Source organism: Chiloscyllium punctatum, chromosome 21, assembly GCF_047496795.1.
Source record: "Chiloscyllium punctatum isolate Juve2018m chromosome 21, sChiPun1.3, whole genome shotgun sequence".
Taxonomy (NCBI): domain Eukaryota; kingdom Metazoa; phylum Chordata; class Chondrichthyes; order Orectolobiformes; family Hemiscylliidae; genus Chiloscyllium; species Chiloscyllium punctatum.
The window spans coordinates 276370-296877 of NC_092759.1; the positions used below are offsets into that span (position 1 = coordinate 276370).

General features: G+C 46.6%; 1 protein-coding gene across 3 annotated transcripts in view; it reads right to left on the bottom strand.

The window, feature by feature from the left end:
- LOC140492493 (vigilin-like) overlaps positions 1-20508 on the bottom strand; it is a 115938-nt gene that overhangs the window by 54421 nt on the left and 41009 nt on the right. For all 3 annotated transcript variants that reach the window (XM_072591383.1, XM_072591382.1, XM_072591384.1), the window contains 6 exons: positions 14083-14289; positions 11567-11674; positions 10758-10862; positions 9919-9997; positions 4628-4767; positions 1682-1786 (listed from right to left, as the gene is read on the bottom strand). In XM_072591383.1, the coding sequence (XP_072447484.1) occupies positions 1682-1786; positions 4628-4767; positions 9919-9997; positions 10758-10862; positions 11567-11674; positions 14083-14289 (744 nt within the window). The remainder of the gene's footprint in view (positions 1-1681; positions 1787-4627; positions 4768-9918; positions 9998-10757; positions 10863-11566; positions 11675-14082; positions 14290-20508) is intronic.

A 20508-nucleotide genomic window follows, 5' to 3' on the forward strand; every position in this document is an offset into this window, starting at 1 on the left:
CACAGGGACAGGAGGAGACCATTCAGACCATCTAGCCTGTTATACAGAGACAGGGGGAGACCATTCAGCCCATCTAGCCTGTTACACAGGGACAGGAGGAGACCATTCAGACCATCTAGCCTGTTATACAGGGACAGGGGGAGACCATTCAGCCCATTTAGCCTGTTATACAGGGACAGGAGGAGACTATTCAGCCCAACTAGCCTGTTACACAGGGACAGGAGAAGACCATTCAACCCATCTAGCCTGTTACACAGGGACAGGAGGAGACCATTCAGCCCATCCAGCCTGTTACACAGGGACAGGAGGAGACCATTCAGCCGATCTAGCCTGTTACACAGGAACTGGAGAGACCATTCAGCCCATCTAGCCTGTTCATTCGGAATAGAAGAGGCAATTCCCTCTTACTCAATAATAGGTCATTCAACCATTCCAGGCTGCTACACAGGAAAAGGAGGATGCCTTCAGTATTTTACATAGAAACAGGGAGGTTATTCAGTGCCTCAAACTTAACATCAGGATGAGACTATTCAGCTCCTGAAGCCTGTTAACATTAGGACCAGGGGGGAACAAAACATCCAGCCTCTTAAGCAAGTTCTACAATTAAACTATATCATGGTTTTCATAGAATCCCTCCAGTGTAGGCCATTCAGCCCATCGAATCTACAGCAACCCTCCAAAGAGCACCCCACCCAGACACCACCCCCCTCCCCTTTTCCTATCCCTGTAACCACACAACTCCCCTGGCTAACCCATCTAGCCTGCACATCCCTGGACACAACGGAGCAATTTTCCATGGCCAATCCACCCTAATCTGCGCATCTTTGGACTGTTGGGGGGGGGGGAAACCAGAGCACCCAGAGGAAACCCACGCAGACACAGTGACAATGTGTGAACTCAACATAGACAGTCGCCTGAGGCTGGAACCCGGGTCCCTAGCAATGTGAGGCAGCAGAGCTAACCATTGAGCCATCGTGGTTGAGAGAGTTCGCGATTCAGATTTCCCTTCTGCTCTGCATGAACAAGTGACTCCCAGCATCACTCCGAACCCGCCTGGCTCCAATTCTAAGCTCCCACTGTGATTCCCTCGTTTCCTCTCAACTGGCCACATTAAACTGTTTAAATATCTTCAACACTTCAGTTAAGTCAGCCCTCAGCCAACTACAGTACACTCAAGCTATCTAACACAAGCCTGGCCACATGAATTGTGTCACTCCACATCAGTCAGTAAATGTGACTCTAACCTACTCAGAGAAACTGAGAAGCTGGGATTGCTCACTTTAAAATACAGAAGATCAAAGGAGATGTGACAGAGGTGCTCAAAACAAGAAAGGGCTTTGAAAGCGTTTGACAGACAGAAATGCTTTCCACTGACTGGGTGACAAGGCGGCATTATAAAATAATTGCTGAAGGAACCATGGAGAGTTGTGGAAAGCATTTTTTAATACAGCGAGATGCTCAGGTCTTCACCACGGGGTGCAGAAGCTGATTTAACAGCAACTTTCAAAAGAGGAAATGGGTAAGAATTTGAAAAGAAAACATTTTCAAGGCTATGGGGAAAAATCAGGGAGTGGGGGAGTAATTGGGAAGTTCGCGCAAAGACCTAACGGGTCGAGTGGACTCCTTTTTCGCCGCCTATGTCTCCGCGGGTGGTGGGTGGATAGTGGAAGAATGCTTTTACCTCAGGGAATTTGTCGCGAACTTCTTTGATCTTCTCTCCCTTCTGGCCGATGATGGATCGGTGTAAACGCTGCTCAATGATCAAGTCCTTGGTCCGTTCGTTCTCCTGACAGCGACAAAGAAAGGAAAACGTTCACTGGAGACGCACCACCACATAAAAGCGACGTGAAGGCAGCAAACAGCCTTTGGCTCTCTCAGACGGCTCAGGTGACAGGTTTTGATTCAACTCTTGGGGACGAGGGCCAGCACAGCGTTAATGTCTCTCTCGATGGTGGTGAGCTGCTTTTTGAACACAACGGGGTGGCCATTTCAGAGGTCTGGAGTCACATGTAGGCCAGACCAGGGAAGGACAGCAGATAAAGGACTTTGTACACGAATAGGAAGAGTTGGAGGGATGTATTAGGTTAAATTCCCTACTGAATGGAAATAAGTCCTTTGGCTCAACAAGTCCACACCAACCCTCCAAACAGCAACCCATCCAGACACTATACTTACCCCTGACTAATGCACCTAACACCATGGGCAATTTAGAACAGCCAATTCACTTAACCTGCACGTCTTTGAATTGTGGGTGGAAACTGGAGCACCTGGAGGAAACCCACGCAGACACGGTGAGAATGCGTAAACTCCACACAGAGGCAGGAATTGAACCCAGGTCCCTGGTGCTGTGAGGCAGCAGTGTTAACCACTGAGCCATCGTGCCACCTCAAATGTGGGTCATGTGGGGTGTGGGCCAAGTACAGGCAGGTGGGACTTTAGTTTGGGATTACGTTCGACATGGACAGGTTGGACCGAAGGGTCTGTTTCCGTGCTGAATGACTCTCTGACACTAATGTACCAGATGGATATCTCTGACAATCTGGTAGCTCCACTGCTCAGACCAAGTCTTAATGGGCGGCACGGTGGCACAGTGGTTAGCACTGCTGCCTCACAGCGCCAGAGACCCGGGTTCAATTCCCGCCTCAGGCGACTGACTGTGTGGAGTTTGCACGTTCTCCCCGTGTCTGCGTGGGTTTCCTCCGGGTGCTCCGGTTTCCTCCCACATTCCAAAGATGTGCAGGTCAGGTGAATTGGCTATGCTAAATTGTCCGTAGTGTTAGGTAAGGGGCAGATGTAGGGGTATGGGTGGGTTGCGCTTCGGCGGGGCGGTGTGGACTTGTTGGGCCGAAGGGCCTGTTTCCACACTGTAAGTAATCTAATCTAATCTAATCTAATTCCCAATTTATTTAATTTTTAAAAATTCTTTATCCTTTCATGAGATGTGAGCTTTGTTGGCAAAGCCATAATTGTTGCACGTCCCTACTGAGAGGTATTCTGGATCACTGTACAGGGAAGTCACATATCTACAGCCAGACCCAGGTAGGGATGGGAAGATTCTTCTTCCGAGAAGTCATTTACAATAGTCAGCGACTGCGTCTTGGGCATCATTACTGCAAGCAGCTTTCTTTCCCAGATTTACGAACCGGACTGAAATTTCACCGGTTGTCGTGGTGGGGTTTGAACTGGTGACCCCACAGAACGAACCTGGGTTTCTGGATTACTTGTCCAAAGATATTGCCCTGGCTCCTAGTCAAGCTGAATTTAAATTGTGAGATTTGAACGCATGTTTCCGAAGCCTCTGGATTACTGATCCAGTAACATCAGCACCAACGGTACTCTCCATTTTGAAAGGCAATGTCAGATCACCTGTACACTTCATGTATAAAGGGTGTGGTTAGCCAAAGTATTCACCCCACAGATCTCTCCTGGAGATTAATGAACAAGCAACTGACTCATTGTCATTGCTATCTAACCTATTTATTGTTGCAAATCATAGAAGCCTCAGGGACTGGAGAAACCTATTCAAGCCTGCGATCCTTTATAGATTCGTACAGCATGGAAACAGACCTTTCGGTCCGACCAGTCCAGGTTGACCATGTTCCCAAAATAAACTAGCCCCACTTCCCTGCATTTGACCCATATCCCTCAATCCTCTCTTATCCAGATGTCTGTTAAATGTAGCAACTCTACCCACATCCACCACTTCCTCCAGCAGTTCATTCCACACACAAACCGACACCCTCTATGTAAAAAAACAATTGCCCCTCGTGTCCTTTTTAATCCTTCCCCTCGCACCTTTAAATATGCCCCCTAGTTTTGAACTCCCCACTGTAGGGAAAAGATCTTTGTCATTCACCTTATCTATACCCCTCATGATTTTATAACCTTCTGTCAGGTCACCCCTCAACCTCTACAAGTGATACAAGTCCCAACCCTATCTTTAGAACTTGAACCTTTCATTCCCACCATTTAATTCTATCTAGGCTGATAGGTAACTCAACTTCAACTCACTGCCTCCTGACACCATCGCCCAATCAAATAGGTGTTCCTCAGCTTTGTGGGTTCAAGACCTGCTCTAGATACTTACGCCCAAAGTCAGGACTTGATGGCCAAGGAAGACTTGTGGGCAACCCAACCAAATAGGTTGGACATCAGACTGCGAAACCCTTCCAACGGCAGATGGTAAAAGCAGGAGTGATTCCTGGTGGGTTATGTGACAGGAAGAACATTGGAGCATCTACCATCCCTATTCATAACTCCAGGCCCCAAATGCATGCAAAGTGTGTTTGCCACAGCAACAGGACGCCTGGGGGGATCTTCAAGTCACTGCCATCCTCCACAGTAACGTAAAAGTGAAGGTACCATAGTCCTACCAGACTATAGAGTTGCTCTCTTATTAGACTGGGGGGTGGAGGGTCACCACACCTCGGGTGAGGGGAGACATTGAAAAGGAGTCTCCTTAATGGTAACCTCAGCCGAGGCAAGAATCGAAGCCACGCTGTTGACGTCACCCTGCACCGCAGAGCAGCCATCCAGCCTACTGTGCAAACCAACCCGCCCCCCCAACACGGTAACAAAGTGACAGCATCATGAAGGTGGGAAGACTGAGATAGGGAGCTACAATTACCATCCTGACCGCCATCTCCAGTAGTTCCTTCTTGGCCAGTTGCACCCCCTGTGGTTCTCCTTCGATCCGAATCAGATTGCTCTTCTCATTATCTGGCGGGATGCGCACTGACACTTTGTACTGTTCCTTGATCCGATTAACTAAAGGATGAGGTGACAGAAGACAGAACAGCAGATTCAGTAGTTACAGCAGTTTCTTTCAGCAGGAGAGAACACTGGAAGTAGCAACAAAAACCGCGTTTCCACCTTCGTGGGGGACGTTTGATAAATTGCAATATGCAAAATTAAAACAAAAAGAAGCCGAAACAAGTTATGATATAACTGTATACATGAGGGCTTCACATACAGAAAAATCACTAAATCTATAACAGCTACCAATATCTTTAATCGCCCATGTTCCTATTTGCAGTTATGTGGAGTTAGAATATTGATTGAATGGTGCTCAGTTAAGTGAATATTAGACGACTTAGAGGTTAACAGTGATAAGATTGTACAGGGCAGAAGCTTTCTTGGCTACACTGGGACTTAAAGGACCATTCAGGTCTGCCCAGAGCTAATAGAAGTTGCCTTACAGCAGATTCACATGGGACTCCCATGACAGCAATGGTATCAAGTGATGACTGTTCACTCCCGTGCTCAACGGATGAAGAATCACCGCACTCGAAATGTTAACCCTGCTTTCTTCCTACAGTGTGGAAGCAGATCAATCGGCCCATCAAGTTCACTCTGTTCCCTCCCCGCCACTCCTCATAACTCTGCATATCCCCTCGCTAATTCACCGAGCCTCTGCCTTTGGAGGTAGTATGGGCTGAAGTCAGAAATAGGAAAGGAGCAGTCACCTTGTTGGGTGTTTACTATAGGCCCCCCAATAGCAGCAGAGATGTGGAGAAACAGATTGGGAAACAGATTTTGGAAAGGTGCAGAAGCCACAGGGTAGTAGTCATGGGCGATTTCAACTTCCCAAATATTGATTGGAAGCTCTTTAGATCAAGTATATTGGGTGGGTCGGTGTTTGTGCAGTGTGTCCAGGAAGCTTTTCCAACTCAGTATGTAGGTTGTCCGACCAAAGGGGAGGCCATATTGGATTTGGTACTTGGTAACGAACCGGGACAAGTGATGGGCTTGTTAGTGGGTGAGCATTTTGGTGATGGTGACCACAATTCTGTGACTTTTACCTTGGTTATGGAGAGAGGTAGGTGCCTGCAACAGGGTAGGTTTTACAACTGGGGGAAGGGTAAATACGATGCTGCAAGACAGGATCTGAGGAGCATAAGTTGGGAGCATAGGCTGTCAGGGAAGGATGTCGTGGAAATGTGGAACTTTTTCAAGGAACAGATACGACGTGTCCTTGATATGTATGTACTGTCAGGCAGGAAAGAGATGGTCGGGTGAGGAACCTTGGTTGACGAGGGAGGTTGAATGTCTTGTAAGGAGGAAGAAGGAGGCTTACATAAGGTTGAGGAAACAAGGTTCAGACAGAGCGTTGGAGGGATACAGGATAGCCAGGAGGGAGCTGAAGAAAGGGATTAGGAGAGCTAAGAGAGGGCATGAAAATTCTTTGGTGGGTAGGATCAAGGATAACCCCAAGATCTTTTATGCGTATGTGAGAAACAGGAGAATGACAAGAACGAGGGTAGGTCCGATCAAGGACAGTAGTGGGAGACTGTGTATTGAGTCGGAAGAGATAGGAGAGGTCTTGAATGAGTACTTTTCTTCAGTATTTACAAATGAGAGGGACCGTATTTTTGAAGAGGAGAGTATGAAACAGACTGGTAAGCTAGAGGAGATACTTGTTAGGCATTTTGAAAAACTTGAGGATAGACAAGTCCCCTGGGCCTGACGGGATATATCCTAGGATTATGTGGGAAGCAAGAGAGGAAATTGCAGAACCGTTGGCAATGATCTTTTCGTCTTCACTTGTCAATGGGGGTGGTGCCAGGGGACTGGAGAGTGGCGAATGTTGTGCCCCTCTCCAAAAAAGGGAATAGGGATAAACCCTGGGAATTACAGGCCAGTTAGTCTTACTTGGATGGTAGGCAAAGCAATAGAAAGGGTACTGAGGGATAGGATTTATGAGTTTCTGGAAAGACACTGCTTGATTAGGGACAGCCAGCATGGATTTGTGAAGGGTAGGTCTTGCCTTACAAGTCTTATTGAATTCTTTGAGGAGGTGACCAAGCATGTGGATGAGGATAGAGCAGTGGATGTAGTGTACATGGATTTTAGTAAGGCTTTTGATAAGGTTCCCCATGGTAGGCTTATGTGGAAAGTCAGGAGGCATAGGATAGTGGGAAGTTTGGCCAGTTGGATAGAGAACTGGCTAACCGGTCGAAGTCAGAGAGTGGTGGTAGATGGTAAATATTCAGCCTGGAGACCAGTTACAAGTGGAGTTCCGCACGGATCAGTTCTGGGTCCGCTGCTGTTTGTAATTTTTATTAATGACTTGGAAGAGGGAGTCGAAGGGTGGGTCAGTAAATTTGCAGACAATATGAAGATTGGTGGAGTTGTGGATAGTGAGGAGGGCTGTTGTCGGCTGCAAAGGGACTTAGATATGATGCAGACTGGGCTGAGGAGTGGCAGACGGAGTTCAACCCTGTCAAGTGTGAGGTTGTCCATTTTGGAAGGACAAATAAGAATGCAGAATACAGGGTTAATGGTAGGGTTCTTAGTAAGGTGGAGGAGCAGAGGGATCTTAGGGTCTATGTTCATAGATCTTTGAAAGTTGCCACTCAGGTGGATAGAGCTTGTAAGAAGGCCTATGGTGTATTAGCGTTCATTAGCAGAGGGATTGAATTCAAGAGTCGTGAGGTGATGTTGCAGCTGTAATGTGGCCTTGGTAAGGCCACATTTGGAGTATTGTGTGCAGTTCTGGTTGCCTCATTTTAGGAAAGATGTGGAAGCTTTGGAGAGAGTGCAGAGGAGATTTACCAGGATATTGCCTGGAATGGAGAATAGGTCGTACGAGGATAGGCTGAGAGTGCTAGGCCTTTTCTCATTAGAACAGCGAAGGATGAGGGGTGACTTGATAGAGGTTTATAAGATAATCAGGGGAATAGATAGGGAAGATAGTCAGAGACTTTTTCTCTGGGTACAACAGAGTGTTACAAGGGGACATAAATTTAAGGTGAAGGGTGGAAGGTATAGGGGGGATGTCAGGGGTAGGTTCTTTACCCAGAGAGTGGTGGGGGCATGGAATGCGGTGCCTGTGGGAGTGGCAGAGTCAGAATCATTGGTGACCTTTAAGCGGCAATTGGATAGGTACATGGATGGGTGCTTAAGCTAGGACAAATGTTCGGCACAACATCGTGGGCCGAAGGGCCTGTTCTGTGCTGTACTGTTCTATGTTCTACATCCCTGAATGCTATGGAACAATTTATCATGGTTAACCCACCTAGCCACAATTTTGGAATTGGGAACTAAAATGCATCTGACTCTGGTGATCTCCACTGGTCGTGGAGGATTCCAGACAATTAATCAAATCAAAGAACAGCCCTTCTGAACCTCAACTACTCAACAGATTAACATAAGGAGGGATGTCAAGGCCATGGAGAGGGTAGGGATTAGACCCACAAGTGATGCCATAGCTTTGACCACAGAGTGCCTACTGTTACGAAGATGTGGGTATACTTTAAGAGAGTTAAAAGCAGCAAAACTAACGGACATAGCACCAAGTGTTCTCAATAAAGTAACAACCTAACATTTGGTTGAACAACTCGATTAGCTTGTTGCTTGGAGACAAAAAAAAAATGTGAATTCGGCCAATCAATCTAAATCATACCCCGAAAAATATCAAATTCCAATCCAGTTTGAATTGAGCCAATGACACAATCCGATGCTTTGGGGGTATTAGACGAGGGAAAACTGAACAGTTGAGGGAAGAACTGACAAGCCCAGCATGTAAACAAGACTGTCTGAAAATAGCTCTCTTAAAAAGGTATCATTACGATCAGTAACCTGTGATGCAGAAATTCCTAAAAAAAAAGAAACAGGAAGATCCGAATAGGAGAACGATAGCTGCCTGGTTTTGAGATAAGAAGGGAGGTTTTATACTTCTCAATTGAGAGTTTTATCAGAAGGGGAGGTAACAGATAGGTTAGGGTAAGGAACGGTAAATTGTTGTTAGTTAAATATTCTCTGTTATACTTTAAGAAATAAAGTTGTTTGTTTTTACTTTTAAATAGTTCTTGGCCACTCGAATTTTTAGATTACTGCATGGGATAAATCTTTTCAGTGTTGCTGGTTTTACATTAAGCAGGAGGGTTGACCCTGTGTCGTAACACGACAGTGTGGAAGCAGGCCATTCATCTCATCCAGTTCACATCGACGAGCATGCCACCCAGACCCACCCCATTCTGTAACCTTGCATTTCCCATGGCAATTCCATCTAGCCTGCACATTCCTGGGCACTATGACGCAATTTAGCACGGCCAACCCACCCTACCCTGCACATCTTTGGACTGTGGGAGGAAACCAGAGGACGCAAGAGGACAGCCATACAGACACAGAGGAGAATGTGTAAATGCCACACAGACAGGTGCCCGAGGATGGAATCGAACCCATGTCCCTGCCGCTATGGGACAGCAGTGCTAACAACTGAGCCACCGTGCTGTCCCAAATTATGTGACAGTGTGGTGGAAGCCCTTTGCTGTACAACATGGTCATAAGTGGAGATCTCTTATAGATGTTTATATTTACGATGCTTTAACTAATGTTAATTAAGATAGCATGAACCAATTTCCATGGGTAAATGAGTAGGGAGTCAAAAAGACATTAATTAGTGCCACACAGCACCAGGGACCTGAATTCGACTCCACCCTCCAACGACTGTCTGCATGGAGCTTGCACATTCTTACCAAGTCTGTGTGGGTTTCCTGCGGGTGCACCAGTTTCCTTCCACAGCCAAAAGTTGTAGAGGTTAGGGTGGATTGCCCCGTAGTGTCCAGGGATATGCAGGTGTGGTGGATTAGCCATGGGAGATGCAGGGATACAGGGATAGGACGGGACGGTGGGTCTGGCTGGGATGCTCTTCAGAGAGTCGGTGTGGACTCGATGGGCTGAATGGCCTGCTGTAGGGATTCTGTGATTGCCACTGGTTGTGGGAAATGTCCTACCGGAGAGCAGAATGTTTTTAAAGGAAAGTGGATAAATATTTAAAAAGGTTGAACATAAGCAGGTGAAGGGAAACAGGATAAAGCAGAGTATAGCTCTTTCAGAAATCCCAATGGGTTGAGAAGCCTCTTTATGTGATGTTAGATTCCAGAGGAATACCAGGGAATACTGACAGAAACTCACTATTCGCTCCATTCTTTCCTATTAGATGACGGTGGTATTTCTGCTCGACCGTGATCTCTGTGTAGTCCATGCGCGTCAGCTGTAAGAGAGACATAAAAATAAGCGAGGTCACTCACCAACTACAAAGCTTCATTACCCAGTGACAGCTCCACGATGTACATGGCTCAGCTTCAGGAAGGTGAAGAGAGACCGCGGTGCAACGGTGTCAGGGTTAAAAGGAGTGGGAGAGGAACGGGCTTGTCACTTTGACGGCCCCGCAGCTCGGGCTTTGAGAGGAAACAGCTGGACAGCGAACTGCCGAGGGGTGGAGGGAAGTGGCAGTGCAATTTTACACGGAATAGGAAGACATTTACAAGAGGTTTACCAGGATGTTGCCGGGAATGGAAGGTGCGTGTTAGAAGGAGAGGCTGGATAGCCCAGGACCTTTTCCACTGGAGCGTAGGAGGTTGAGGGGTGACCTTATAGAGGTCTATAAAATCATGGCGGGGAGTGTAGGTAAGGTGGAAGGCAGGTATCTCTTCCCTAGAGTGGAAGATTTCAAGACTAGAGGGCATATTTTTAAGGTGAGAGGAGAGAGATTTAAAAAAAGTCATGAGGGGGCAGTTTTTTTTACACAGAGGGTGGTTCGTATGTGGAATGAACTTCCTGAGGAAGTGGTGGATGTGGGTACAGTTACAACGTTTAAAAAAGACTTTTGACAAGTACATGAATAGGGAAGTTTTGGAGGGATATGCGCCAGGAGCAGGCAGGTGGGACTAATTTCGTTTGGGAACATGGTCGGCATGGACTGGTTGGGCCGAAGGGTCTGTTTCCGTGCTGGATGACTATGACATACTGACCAGGTCATTGATGATGTCTTGGATCTGGGTTTGAGCGATCTCCACTTCCTCTGTTGGACCCTCCAATGTGATCTTCTCATCACCATCAGTGAACTCAATGTGAACCTACACCAGACGGGTCATATAACCCAGAGATACACGTTACTTTTGCCAACTATGTCATAAGATGACACCATACATTCTCACGCCCCCGCTTTCGATTGAAGAGCAATGTAAGTGCAGGAAAATTAGCTTCCTTTCAGGGACATTGTCCTGCCCCGTCATTCTCCTGGCTGTCTTCCAGGTCTGTACTACCTCAGCTTACTCCCTGCTGGGACCCTCACAAGACTGTTTGCCTCCCCAATCTCCCAACTATCATCCCTTTGAAACTCAACCAAATCTCAGCTGCTCCTGTTGAAACTCTCAGAAACCCCTCGCCCTGACCCACTCCGTCTCCTGGTTATGTGAACACTGAAATGAAAGTTTCCACAGTCCGTGGTGTCTCCCCTGCTTCTAGAAACCTCCCAGCCCTCTCACTTCTCCAATTCTAGTCCCTTGAGCAGCTTCCTGATGTCCTTTGCCTCGCATTTGGTGGCCATATGCCATTAGCTGCAACGGGTTGTAAAGCTCTGGGAATTTCCTTCCTGACCTTCTCGGTCTCTCTCTTTCTTTACAATTCTCCTAAAACTCTACCCTAAGATCGAATACTGTCGCCCTGTGGCTCCGGTCAAAATATTATTCACTAAGAAGAGCGCAGGGACTATGTTGAAGACATGATATAAGTCTAAGTTTCTTGAGGAGATCGAGCCCTGTAATGACCCAGTGCTTACCTTGGGCAGTTGCTGGGTTATACGGCCAATGTTTTGTCCCTTCTTGCCAATGATAAAGCGATGTAACCAGGCCGGCGCGGTTACTTCAGCCACCATCACACTCTTGGCCTTGGAGTGAGAGAACACAAACAGGTCAATGAAAGGCTCTGGCTAATATGGAGAAAAGGGCCAAACTGATTTGATTTATTTGTTGTCCATTGTACCTAGACACAGTGAAAAGCGCTGTTTGACGTGCAGTACGGGCAGAGCATGCTATACAAGGTGCTTTGTGGTCATAGAACAGAGCGAGGAATTCAATGTTACGGCTGAAGAGAACACGTACAAAGAGCGAGATCAACATTAAATTTAAGATGTGAGAGGTCCATTCAGAAGTCTAATAACAGCGGGGAAGAAACTGTCCTTGAATCTGTTGGTACATGAGTCAGCCCTAGATGACAGTGCTACCACTGGGGACCGCACAGGAGGAGTGGGACAAGAAAAGGATGGCAAGATAAATTAAGACACTAATTTTCAAACATCGGCAATGCAATAGGAGGAAAGACAATAAGGGGGTTTGCAAATTCTGTGGAGGAGTTCGAGATTCATCTTATTAGAGTTGGTTACATATGAACATATCGTTATATGAAATGCTACTGGAATACGGGTGACAACATGGTATCAAATATTGATGCATGACCAAGGGAGTATGCCAAGTGACCAAAATAGCACCAAGGAAAGCAGAATACCAAGGAACTGGAATGTCAATGGCACAGAGCATCGAGACTGTAGGTAAAATCAAGGCAATGGACTGTGACCAACAAATGGAACTCAAAGTGCAGCATCAAACCACTGGTGAGGCAAGGGCTCAATACAGTTCACCTCAGTGTTGATGCTTTGATTTCTGTTTCCCTGCTTGGGCAGGGGTGGCTCTGGCAGATTCCTGAGAGCTGACCGGAAGAAACAGGAACAGGAATAGGCCACTCGCCCCCTCGAGCCAGCTCTGCCATTCAACACAATCACAGCTAACCTTCTGCCCCAACTTCACCTTCTTGCCCACTCTCTTGAATCCCTCAAAGGTCTATCAACCCTGGCCCTGAATATACTCAGGGAGGGAGCATCCACAACTCTCTGGGATTAAGAACTCAAAAGAAATTAACTCAGTCCTAAATGATTCTGCTGAAAGCGTGGCCCTGTGATATGGATGCCCCAAGCAGCTGATTCAAACTCTCAGTGTCCACTCAATCAAGCTTCTCCAGCATCTTGCACGTTTTAATGAGATCACCTTTCATTCTTCAAAACTGCAAAGAACACCAACCCAAAATACTGAGCTTTGTGAGAGCAGCTCCGTGGCTCAGTGGTTAGCACTGCTGCCTCACAGCGCCAGGGACCCGGGTTCGATTCTATCCTCGGGCTGTGTGGAGTTTGCTCATTCTTCCCCATGTCAGTGTAGGTTTCCTCTGGGTGCTCCGGTTTCTTCCCATGGTGTGCAGGTTAGGGTGGACTGGCCAAGCTAAAATGTGCAAGGGGGGGGGGTGGGTTAGCCATGGGAAATACAGGGATGTGGGTGAGATGCTCTTTGGAGGGCCAGAGTGGACTCAGTGGACCAAATGGCCTACATCCACAATATAGGGAAGTTTTGATTCTTTACAGAACAGCCCCCTCAGCCAAAAGAACAATCTTTGCTTTAACACTTTCAAGCCAAGTATATATCCTTTCTTAAGTATTAGAACTAAAGCCATGCACCATAGTCTAGGTGTGGTGTCACCAAAGCCCTGTAGCAATACTCTGGTTTTACTGTACTTTAGGAAAGCATATAACAAACGATTGTTTAGAGGCTTGGTGGCAAAGGGATATTTTTTACCACCTGATGTTAAAGTGGGTTTCTATATTGTTATGGCCCAGACCAAACCCCTCAAAATATATTATGAAGATAGCCTATACCCTAACTTTTCCTTATTTTAAAGGCAAGTGCCAGGCATTGCATTCCAGATACAATTTGATTGGTCAAACTACCAGTCTTGAAGGGAAGCACACCTTATTCATACACTGTAGAAAGAAGACATTGGAATAACATATCTCTACTGGAAAATTTAATAGAATAATTGATTATTTAACTACTAAACAGCAACTGTCCTAGTATCTAAACATCCCATAAACACACCCTTGGCAAAGACAGAAATAGATGGTCTTACAGGCAATTCTCCAAAGCAAGAGGAAAAACATCACGAGAAAACTCGAGAGAGAGAGAGAGAGAGAGATGTACTGCAGCTTCCAAAACCAGTTTCAAGACCCCAGCAACTGCTACTAAAAAACTGAAACTAAAACTTCTGGTTCTGCGAGAGCTCAATCCCACCCAGTCAGGCTGCTTCTATTATTCCAACTTTTGTTTTCGATCCCAAGCTGTTTGCTTTGTGGGCTTTGAAGCAGACTGCTTGCTACCTCTATCTCAAACATCCTTCAAGAAGAAATCAGGACAAAATACATCTCTTCAAGCCACAGTGTTATCACAGCACATCGTCAGGGATCAGAAGGTTTACCTTGGCGTAGACCTGAGTCAGAGCTGGGCCAAGTTTGTCAGGCTCTCCCCGGAGAATGATGGTCTCAGAACTACTCTCCAGTGACGGCATTTCCACGGATACCCCGGTCATGTCCAGTATTTCCTGCAGGGTGTTACCTTTCGGGCCTATGATGTACTTATGCTGAGATTTCTTCACCTCGACCGATATCGTTGTGGTTTTCCGTTTCTGTTGGCAGAAAGAGAAGAGCTGAAAACTGGCCAATCCCAACACGAAGCAAGCTGCAAATTCAACACGGGAGAGTATTTTAAGGCTTGTTAATGGCTCCCCTGGAGGGTTGGGGAAACAGTTCACTCTTTTGAAACTTACTGACTCCTTACTGATTAGGATTTTGCGACTACACCCTTCTGAATCACCCTTCACATTTCATGGTGAGCAGAACCACTGTATTGATCTGACTTGGCCTGCTGGGTAGCATCACGTGCATTTATATAGCACCTTTATCTTTGCAATAGTAGTTTTGCAGCAGCATTTTAGGAGATATTTGGATGGGTGCCCAACTTCACACAGATGCAAGGTTAAATGAGTGCTTTAAAGGAGTAAAGAGAATGGCTGAGGGCTTAGAATCCCTATAGAGGGGAAGCAGGCCATTTGGCCCATTGAGTCTCTGAACAGCATCCAACCCAGACCCATCACTCCCCCTCCTTCCACTTTTCCCCAAGGCTAACCTACTAACGTACACATCCCTGGACACTAGAATGTAGCCAATCCACCTAACCTGCACACGTCTTTGGACTGTGGGTGGAAACCCCAGACACGAGGAGAACATTCAAACACAATACACAGAGTTCCTTGAGGCTGGAACTGAACCGGGTCCCTGGCGCCGTGAGACAGCAGTGCTAACCACTGAGCCTCCAAGGTGAGAGCTCCAGAACTTTGGCGTCCAAGCAGCTGAAAGCATAACCACCAACAGTGAAATGATTAAAAATTGGCAACGAGAGGCTAGATGAGCACAGAGATCTGAGGGGTTGTAGGAGCCTGTGTTCCTACTCACTCTATACACGGACATGTGTATGTACAGCTGGGAGTATTGGTCACAAGGAGCACGGGTCCCAGACAAGGGCTTCTCCACCTCTTGGCTGAGAGTTTCCTGGGGACATGGGGTTTGGAGGGAAAATACAAGGGTCAGCATGACAGGTGGGCAATATGAGAAACTGGAGGCTGACATGGTGCACACTGGGAGTGGGAAGTTGCTGTACAGAGTGGGTTAATTGTCTTACCTAGTGGGTAGTGAATACAAAGGTGTGAGGAAGTGCCTTTGCGAGGACAAACAGAAGCATAGAATAGAATCATAAAAGTGTGGCAACCAGCCTTCAGCGCAACAAGTCCACACCAACACTCCAAAGAGTAACTCAATGAGACCCATTCCCCTACCCTATATTTACCCCTGACGAATGCACCTAACCTACACATCCCTGAACACTATGGGGCAATTTAGCACTGCCAATTCACCCTAACCTGCACATCTCTGAACACTATAGTTAATTTAGCAAGGCCAATCCACCCTAACCTGCACATCACTGGACACTATGGGGCAATTTAGCACTGCCAATTCACCCTAACCTGCACATCTCTGAACACTATAGTTAATTTAGCAAGGCCAATCCACCCTAACCTGCACATCACTGGACACTATGAACAATTTAGCATGGCCAATCCACCCTAACCTGCACATCCCTGGGCACTATGGGTAATTTAGCATGGCCAATCCACCCTAACCTACACATCCCTGGGCACTATGGGTAATTTAGCATGGCCAATCCACCCTAACCTGCACATCTCTGGGCACTATGGGTAATTTAGCACGGCCAATCCACCCTAACCTGCACATCCCTGGGCACTATGGGTAATTTCCCCTGGCCAGTCCACCCTAACCTACACATCTTTGGATTGTGGAGGAAACCGCAACACCCAGAAGAAACCCACGGAGATACGGGAATAATATGGAAACTCCACACAGTCAGCCGAGGCAGGAATCGACCCCACTGAGTCAATGTATCACCCCAAATATATGGAATCAATAAGCAAATGCCATTTGGCTTGAAAACATTATCCTCCTTCCTTCTTTAATGGGATGTGGGCAGCTGACCTTGAACTGTGTGACTTGCTCGGCCATCCAAGGGTCATTGCATCTGCAGTCGCCAAGACCAGTAGCTATTCATTAATGGGGACAGTCTATGACAAAATATCATTCAATCCCAGTGTTATTAATTCACTAACTTTAAGTCTCACCAACTATCATGACGGGAATTGAACCAATGCGCCCAGAACAATAACAGAACCTGTACCTAGGTACCTTTTACCCAAGATGGTGCCAAAAATGGCGACTTCTAAAGTTTGCAATGCACTCATCTGAGTACATGTGACAATAAAGCTAATTCTAATTGTTTGCAATGATGTTTCAAATGTTCATGTAAATACTACTTAAACTTTGCAATCGCTCCTGCCTCCACTACCCTCTGGGGCAGCACGGTGGCTCAGTGGTTAGCACTGTTGCCTCACAGCACCAGGGACCTGGGTTCGATTCAGGCTTCGGGTAACTGTCTGTGTGGAGTTTGCACATCCTCCCTGTCTGCGTGGGTTTCCTGCGGGTGCTCTAGTTTTCTCCCACATTCCAAAAGATGAGCAGGTTAGGTGAATTGGCTATGCTAAATTGCCCATAGCATTAGTCAGGGGGAAGTATAGGGAAATGAGTATGGGTGGGTTACTCTTCGGAGGGTCAGTGGTGGACTTGTTGGGCTGAAGGGCCTATTTCCACACTGTAGGGAATCTTATCAAATCTTTCAGAAAATGAGTTCCAGATATTCCCACCCTCTGGGTGAAAAATCGTTTCCTCAAATAATCTTTCAACATTCTGCCCTTCACCTTAAATTGACATCCCCTGATTACTCGCCTCTCCACTAAAGAAAAAGGTTTCTTCCTTTTTTACCTTGTCTTTGCCCCTTCTAACTTTGTACACCTCGGTCAGGATCCCCCTTCAGCCTTCTCTGCTCTGAGGAAAACAACCCAAAGAGGGATAATCCTGTAAGGCCCATGGGGAATAATCCTGTAAGGCCCATGGGGAATAACTAATTAATCTCCCTGTGGAGCTTGTTGACAATGGGTCCCCCTGGTAACAGGCAATGGCTAGGCCAACTGTAACTCACCGTCTGAGCCCTTGATAAAGCGAACCATGGGTAGCGTCCCTACCTCTGAGTCAGGAGCCCTGGATTCAAGTCCCACCTGCTGCAGAGGTGTGTACTGATATCGCTGAACAGGTTGGTTAGAAACACAATAAGAAACAGGTGCTTCATTCGTGCCCGGGTGACCTCGGAGAGAGAGCACGCCATGTCCATCAATGCTCTCAATGTCTTGAGAGAGAGAGAGAGAGAGAGAGAGAGAGAGAGAGAGAGAGAGAGAGAGAGAGAGAGAGAGAGAGAGAGAGAGAGAGAGAGAGAGACAGAGACAGAAGTGGGCATTGCTGGGGATACAGTGCCTTATTTCTCCATCCAACTCCATTTTAATTTAGTCCCTTCCCTCTCCTCCCCCCACCACAGGCTTTTGGTGGCTTGCTTGTAAATATTTAATCAGCTACACAGGTGTTTTATTGCAAAGTTAAAAGCAAAAAGAATACATAAAGGAGTGTCATGGTGGTGGGAAAGTCACTCAGTGATGGCACTTCTGGGTTTAAAGAGGGAAAAAAAGATAAAGCAGAGAGGTGTTGTTGGAGAGGGAGCACACAGTTTCCATCAATGCTCCTGATGCCTTGACAGAGAGGGGGCAATGTGGGGGATACACAGCTTTATGTCCCTCCTCCATTTTGGTTTAGCCCTTGCCCGCTCTCCCTTCTTCCCCTCCCCTTTTCATGGTTCGTATTGCCCACAATCTGCTGTACTTGTAAATATTCAATTGGCTACACGGGTGAATAGTGGCGGTGCTTTGTAGTTAATAGATAAATCATGGTTATTTGGTGGTGGCAAGTCATTCGGTTGTGGGTGATAACACTTCCATATGTCAAAGGATTTAAAAAAAGGTACAGCAGACCCCCTCCTTTAGAAAGAGGTGGGCATTGTAGTGGATATAGTGCTTTATTTCCCCATCCGACTCCATTTCGATTTCACCTCTTCCTGCTCTCCCTGTCCCTGCCTCACGTCTGCTGCTTTACATAAAGGGCCCTACATAAATATCCAATGGGTGATTTACTGGTGGTGGCTAATAGTAAAACAATAGTCATAATGAATTGGTGATGAGGGAAAATAAAAACATTCAGTTGCGTGCAAGAACACTTCTGGATATATATATTTACATACAAGAAAAAAATAGGAAAAAGAAAAAAGAAAATACAGAAAAAAAAGTCGAAAAAAGAAAATACAATTTAGGAAAAAAAGAAAACAGAAAATAGGAAAAAGAAAAAAAAGGGTTCATTTCTGCTGACAGTGCAGCTCTCTTCCTTGGCTAGGTCCTGCCCTAGTGTCCTTGAAGACAAAGCACACAGAGTCCATTAACACTCTTGATGCCTTTAAAGAGAGGTGGGTACCACAAGGGAATACAATGCTTTGTCTACCCCTCTAATTACATTTTGATTTAGCCCCCTCTCCTTCTCTTCCAGATGGTCTGTGCTGCTACACAGGTGATTTACTGGTTAATAGCTAACAACAAAACAAAAAGGTCACCGTGATTTGAAACCAAATCGGACCCAACCAAAGGCTCTGGTGGTGCAGTGGTCGTCCCTCTCCCGTCAGACAACAACCAGGTGGGCAGCACGGTGGCACAGTGGTTAGCACTGCTGCCTCACAGCGCCAGAGACCCGGGTTCAATTCCCGCCTCAGGCGACTGACTGTGGAGTTTGCACGTTCTCCCCGTGTCTGCGTGGGTTTCCTCCGGGTGCTCCGGTTTCCTCCCACAGTCCAAAGATGTGCAGGTCAGGTGAATTGGCTATGCTAAATTGCCTGTACTGTTAGGTATGGGGTAAATGTAGGGGTATGGGTGGGTTACGCTTTGGCGGGTCGGTGTGGACTTGTTGGGCCGAAGGGCCTGTTTCCACACTGTAATGTAATGTAATCTAATCTAATCTAAAAAGGTTCAAGTCCTGCGTGATTCAGAGATTTATAATACCACCTCTCAACAGGTCGATTAGGAAGATATCTAACTGGCTCACAAAAGGACACATCCTAAACTCTCCCACTTCGTAAACTTATCCAAGGTTTTCAAAAAGTAGACACCCAACATGAAGTTCTTATGATGCAGTGGCAGTGTCCCTCCATCTGAGCCAGAACGCCTGGGTTCAGGTCCCACCTGCTCCAGAGGTGTGTAATAACATTTCTGGGGTGGCACTGCAGCTCAGTGGTTAGCACTGCTGTCTCACAGCACCAGGGACCCAGGTTCAAGCCCTGATTCGGGCGACTGTGTGTGGAGTTTGCACCTTCTCCCGATGTCCGTGTGGATTTCCTCCCACAGTCCAAAGATGCTAAGGTTAGGTAAATTGGCCATGTTAAAATTGCCCAGAGTGTTCAGGGATGTGTAGGCTAGGTGCATTAGTCAGGGGAATGGATCTCGGTGGTTTACTCTTTGGAGGGTTGGTTGGGCCAGACAGCCTGTTTCAACACTGTAGGGAGGGATTCTATGAACAGGTTAACTAGTAACTATCTAAAATGCCCCACAAGGTCTCATAACTGCCTTCCAAGCAGTTCAGGGAGAAAGTGAGGACTGCAGATGCTGGAGATCAGAGCTGAAAGTGTATTGATTGAAAAGCGCAGCAGGTCAGGCAGCCTCCAAGGAGCAGGAGAATCGACGTTTCGGGCATGAACCTGAAGAAGGGCTGATGCCCCAAACGTCGATTCTCCTGCTCCTTGGATGCTGCCTGACCTGCTGCACTTTTCCATTAACACATTTTCAGTTCCAAGCAGTTCAACCAGCTTCATTTCCACTCCGTCTAATTTAACATGTCTCTTTAAATCCAGATATAAAACTATTGGATGCTAACTTTGCTCTGTAAATACTTGCAGGTTTAATTCAATGAAAAAGAGAGGTGGGGCTTTGATGACCATGCAAATATAGTAGTTGCTGCTCAATTATGAGGTCCCAATGTCACCAGTTACAACTGGAGGATAAAGTTGATAAGGCAGGCCAAGAGGGTTTTTGTGGTTTGAATAAGATTAAATATAGAGCAGACCCACGCATGGTTCTGCAGAACTGTTTAACAGTTCTCACTCAATGGGTCTCGGAGCACTTGCGGACAGATGAAAAATAAAGCAGTCAACGTTTTGAGTTCGATTATGACTCGTCTTCAGAATCAGGAGTGCAAAAGCAGTTAAAAACCAAAAGGACAAAAGATGATGGAAATCAGAAACAAAAACAGAAATTGCTGGAGAAGCTCAGCAGGTCTGGCAGCATCTGTGGAGAGAAATC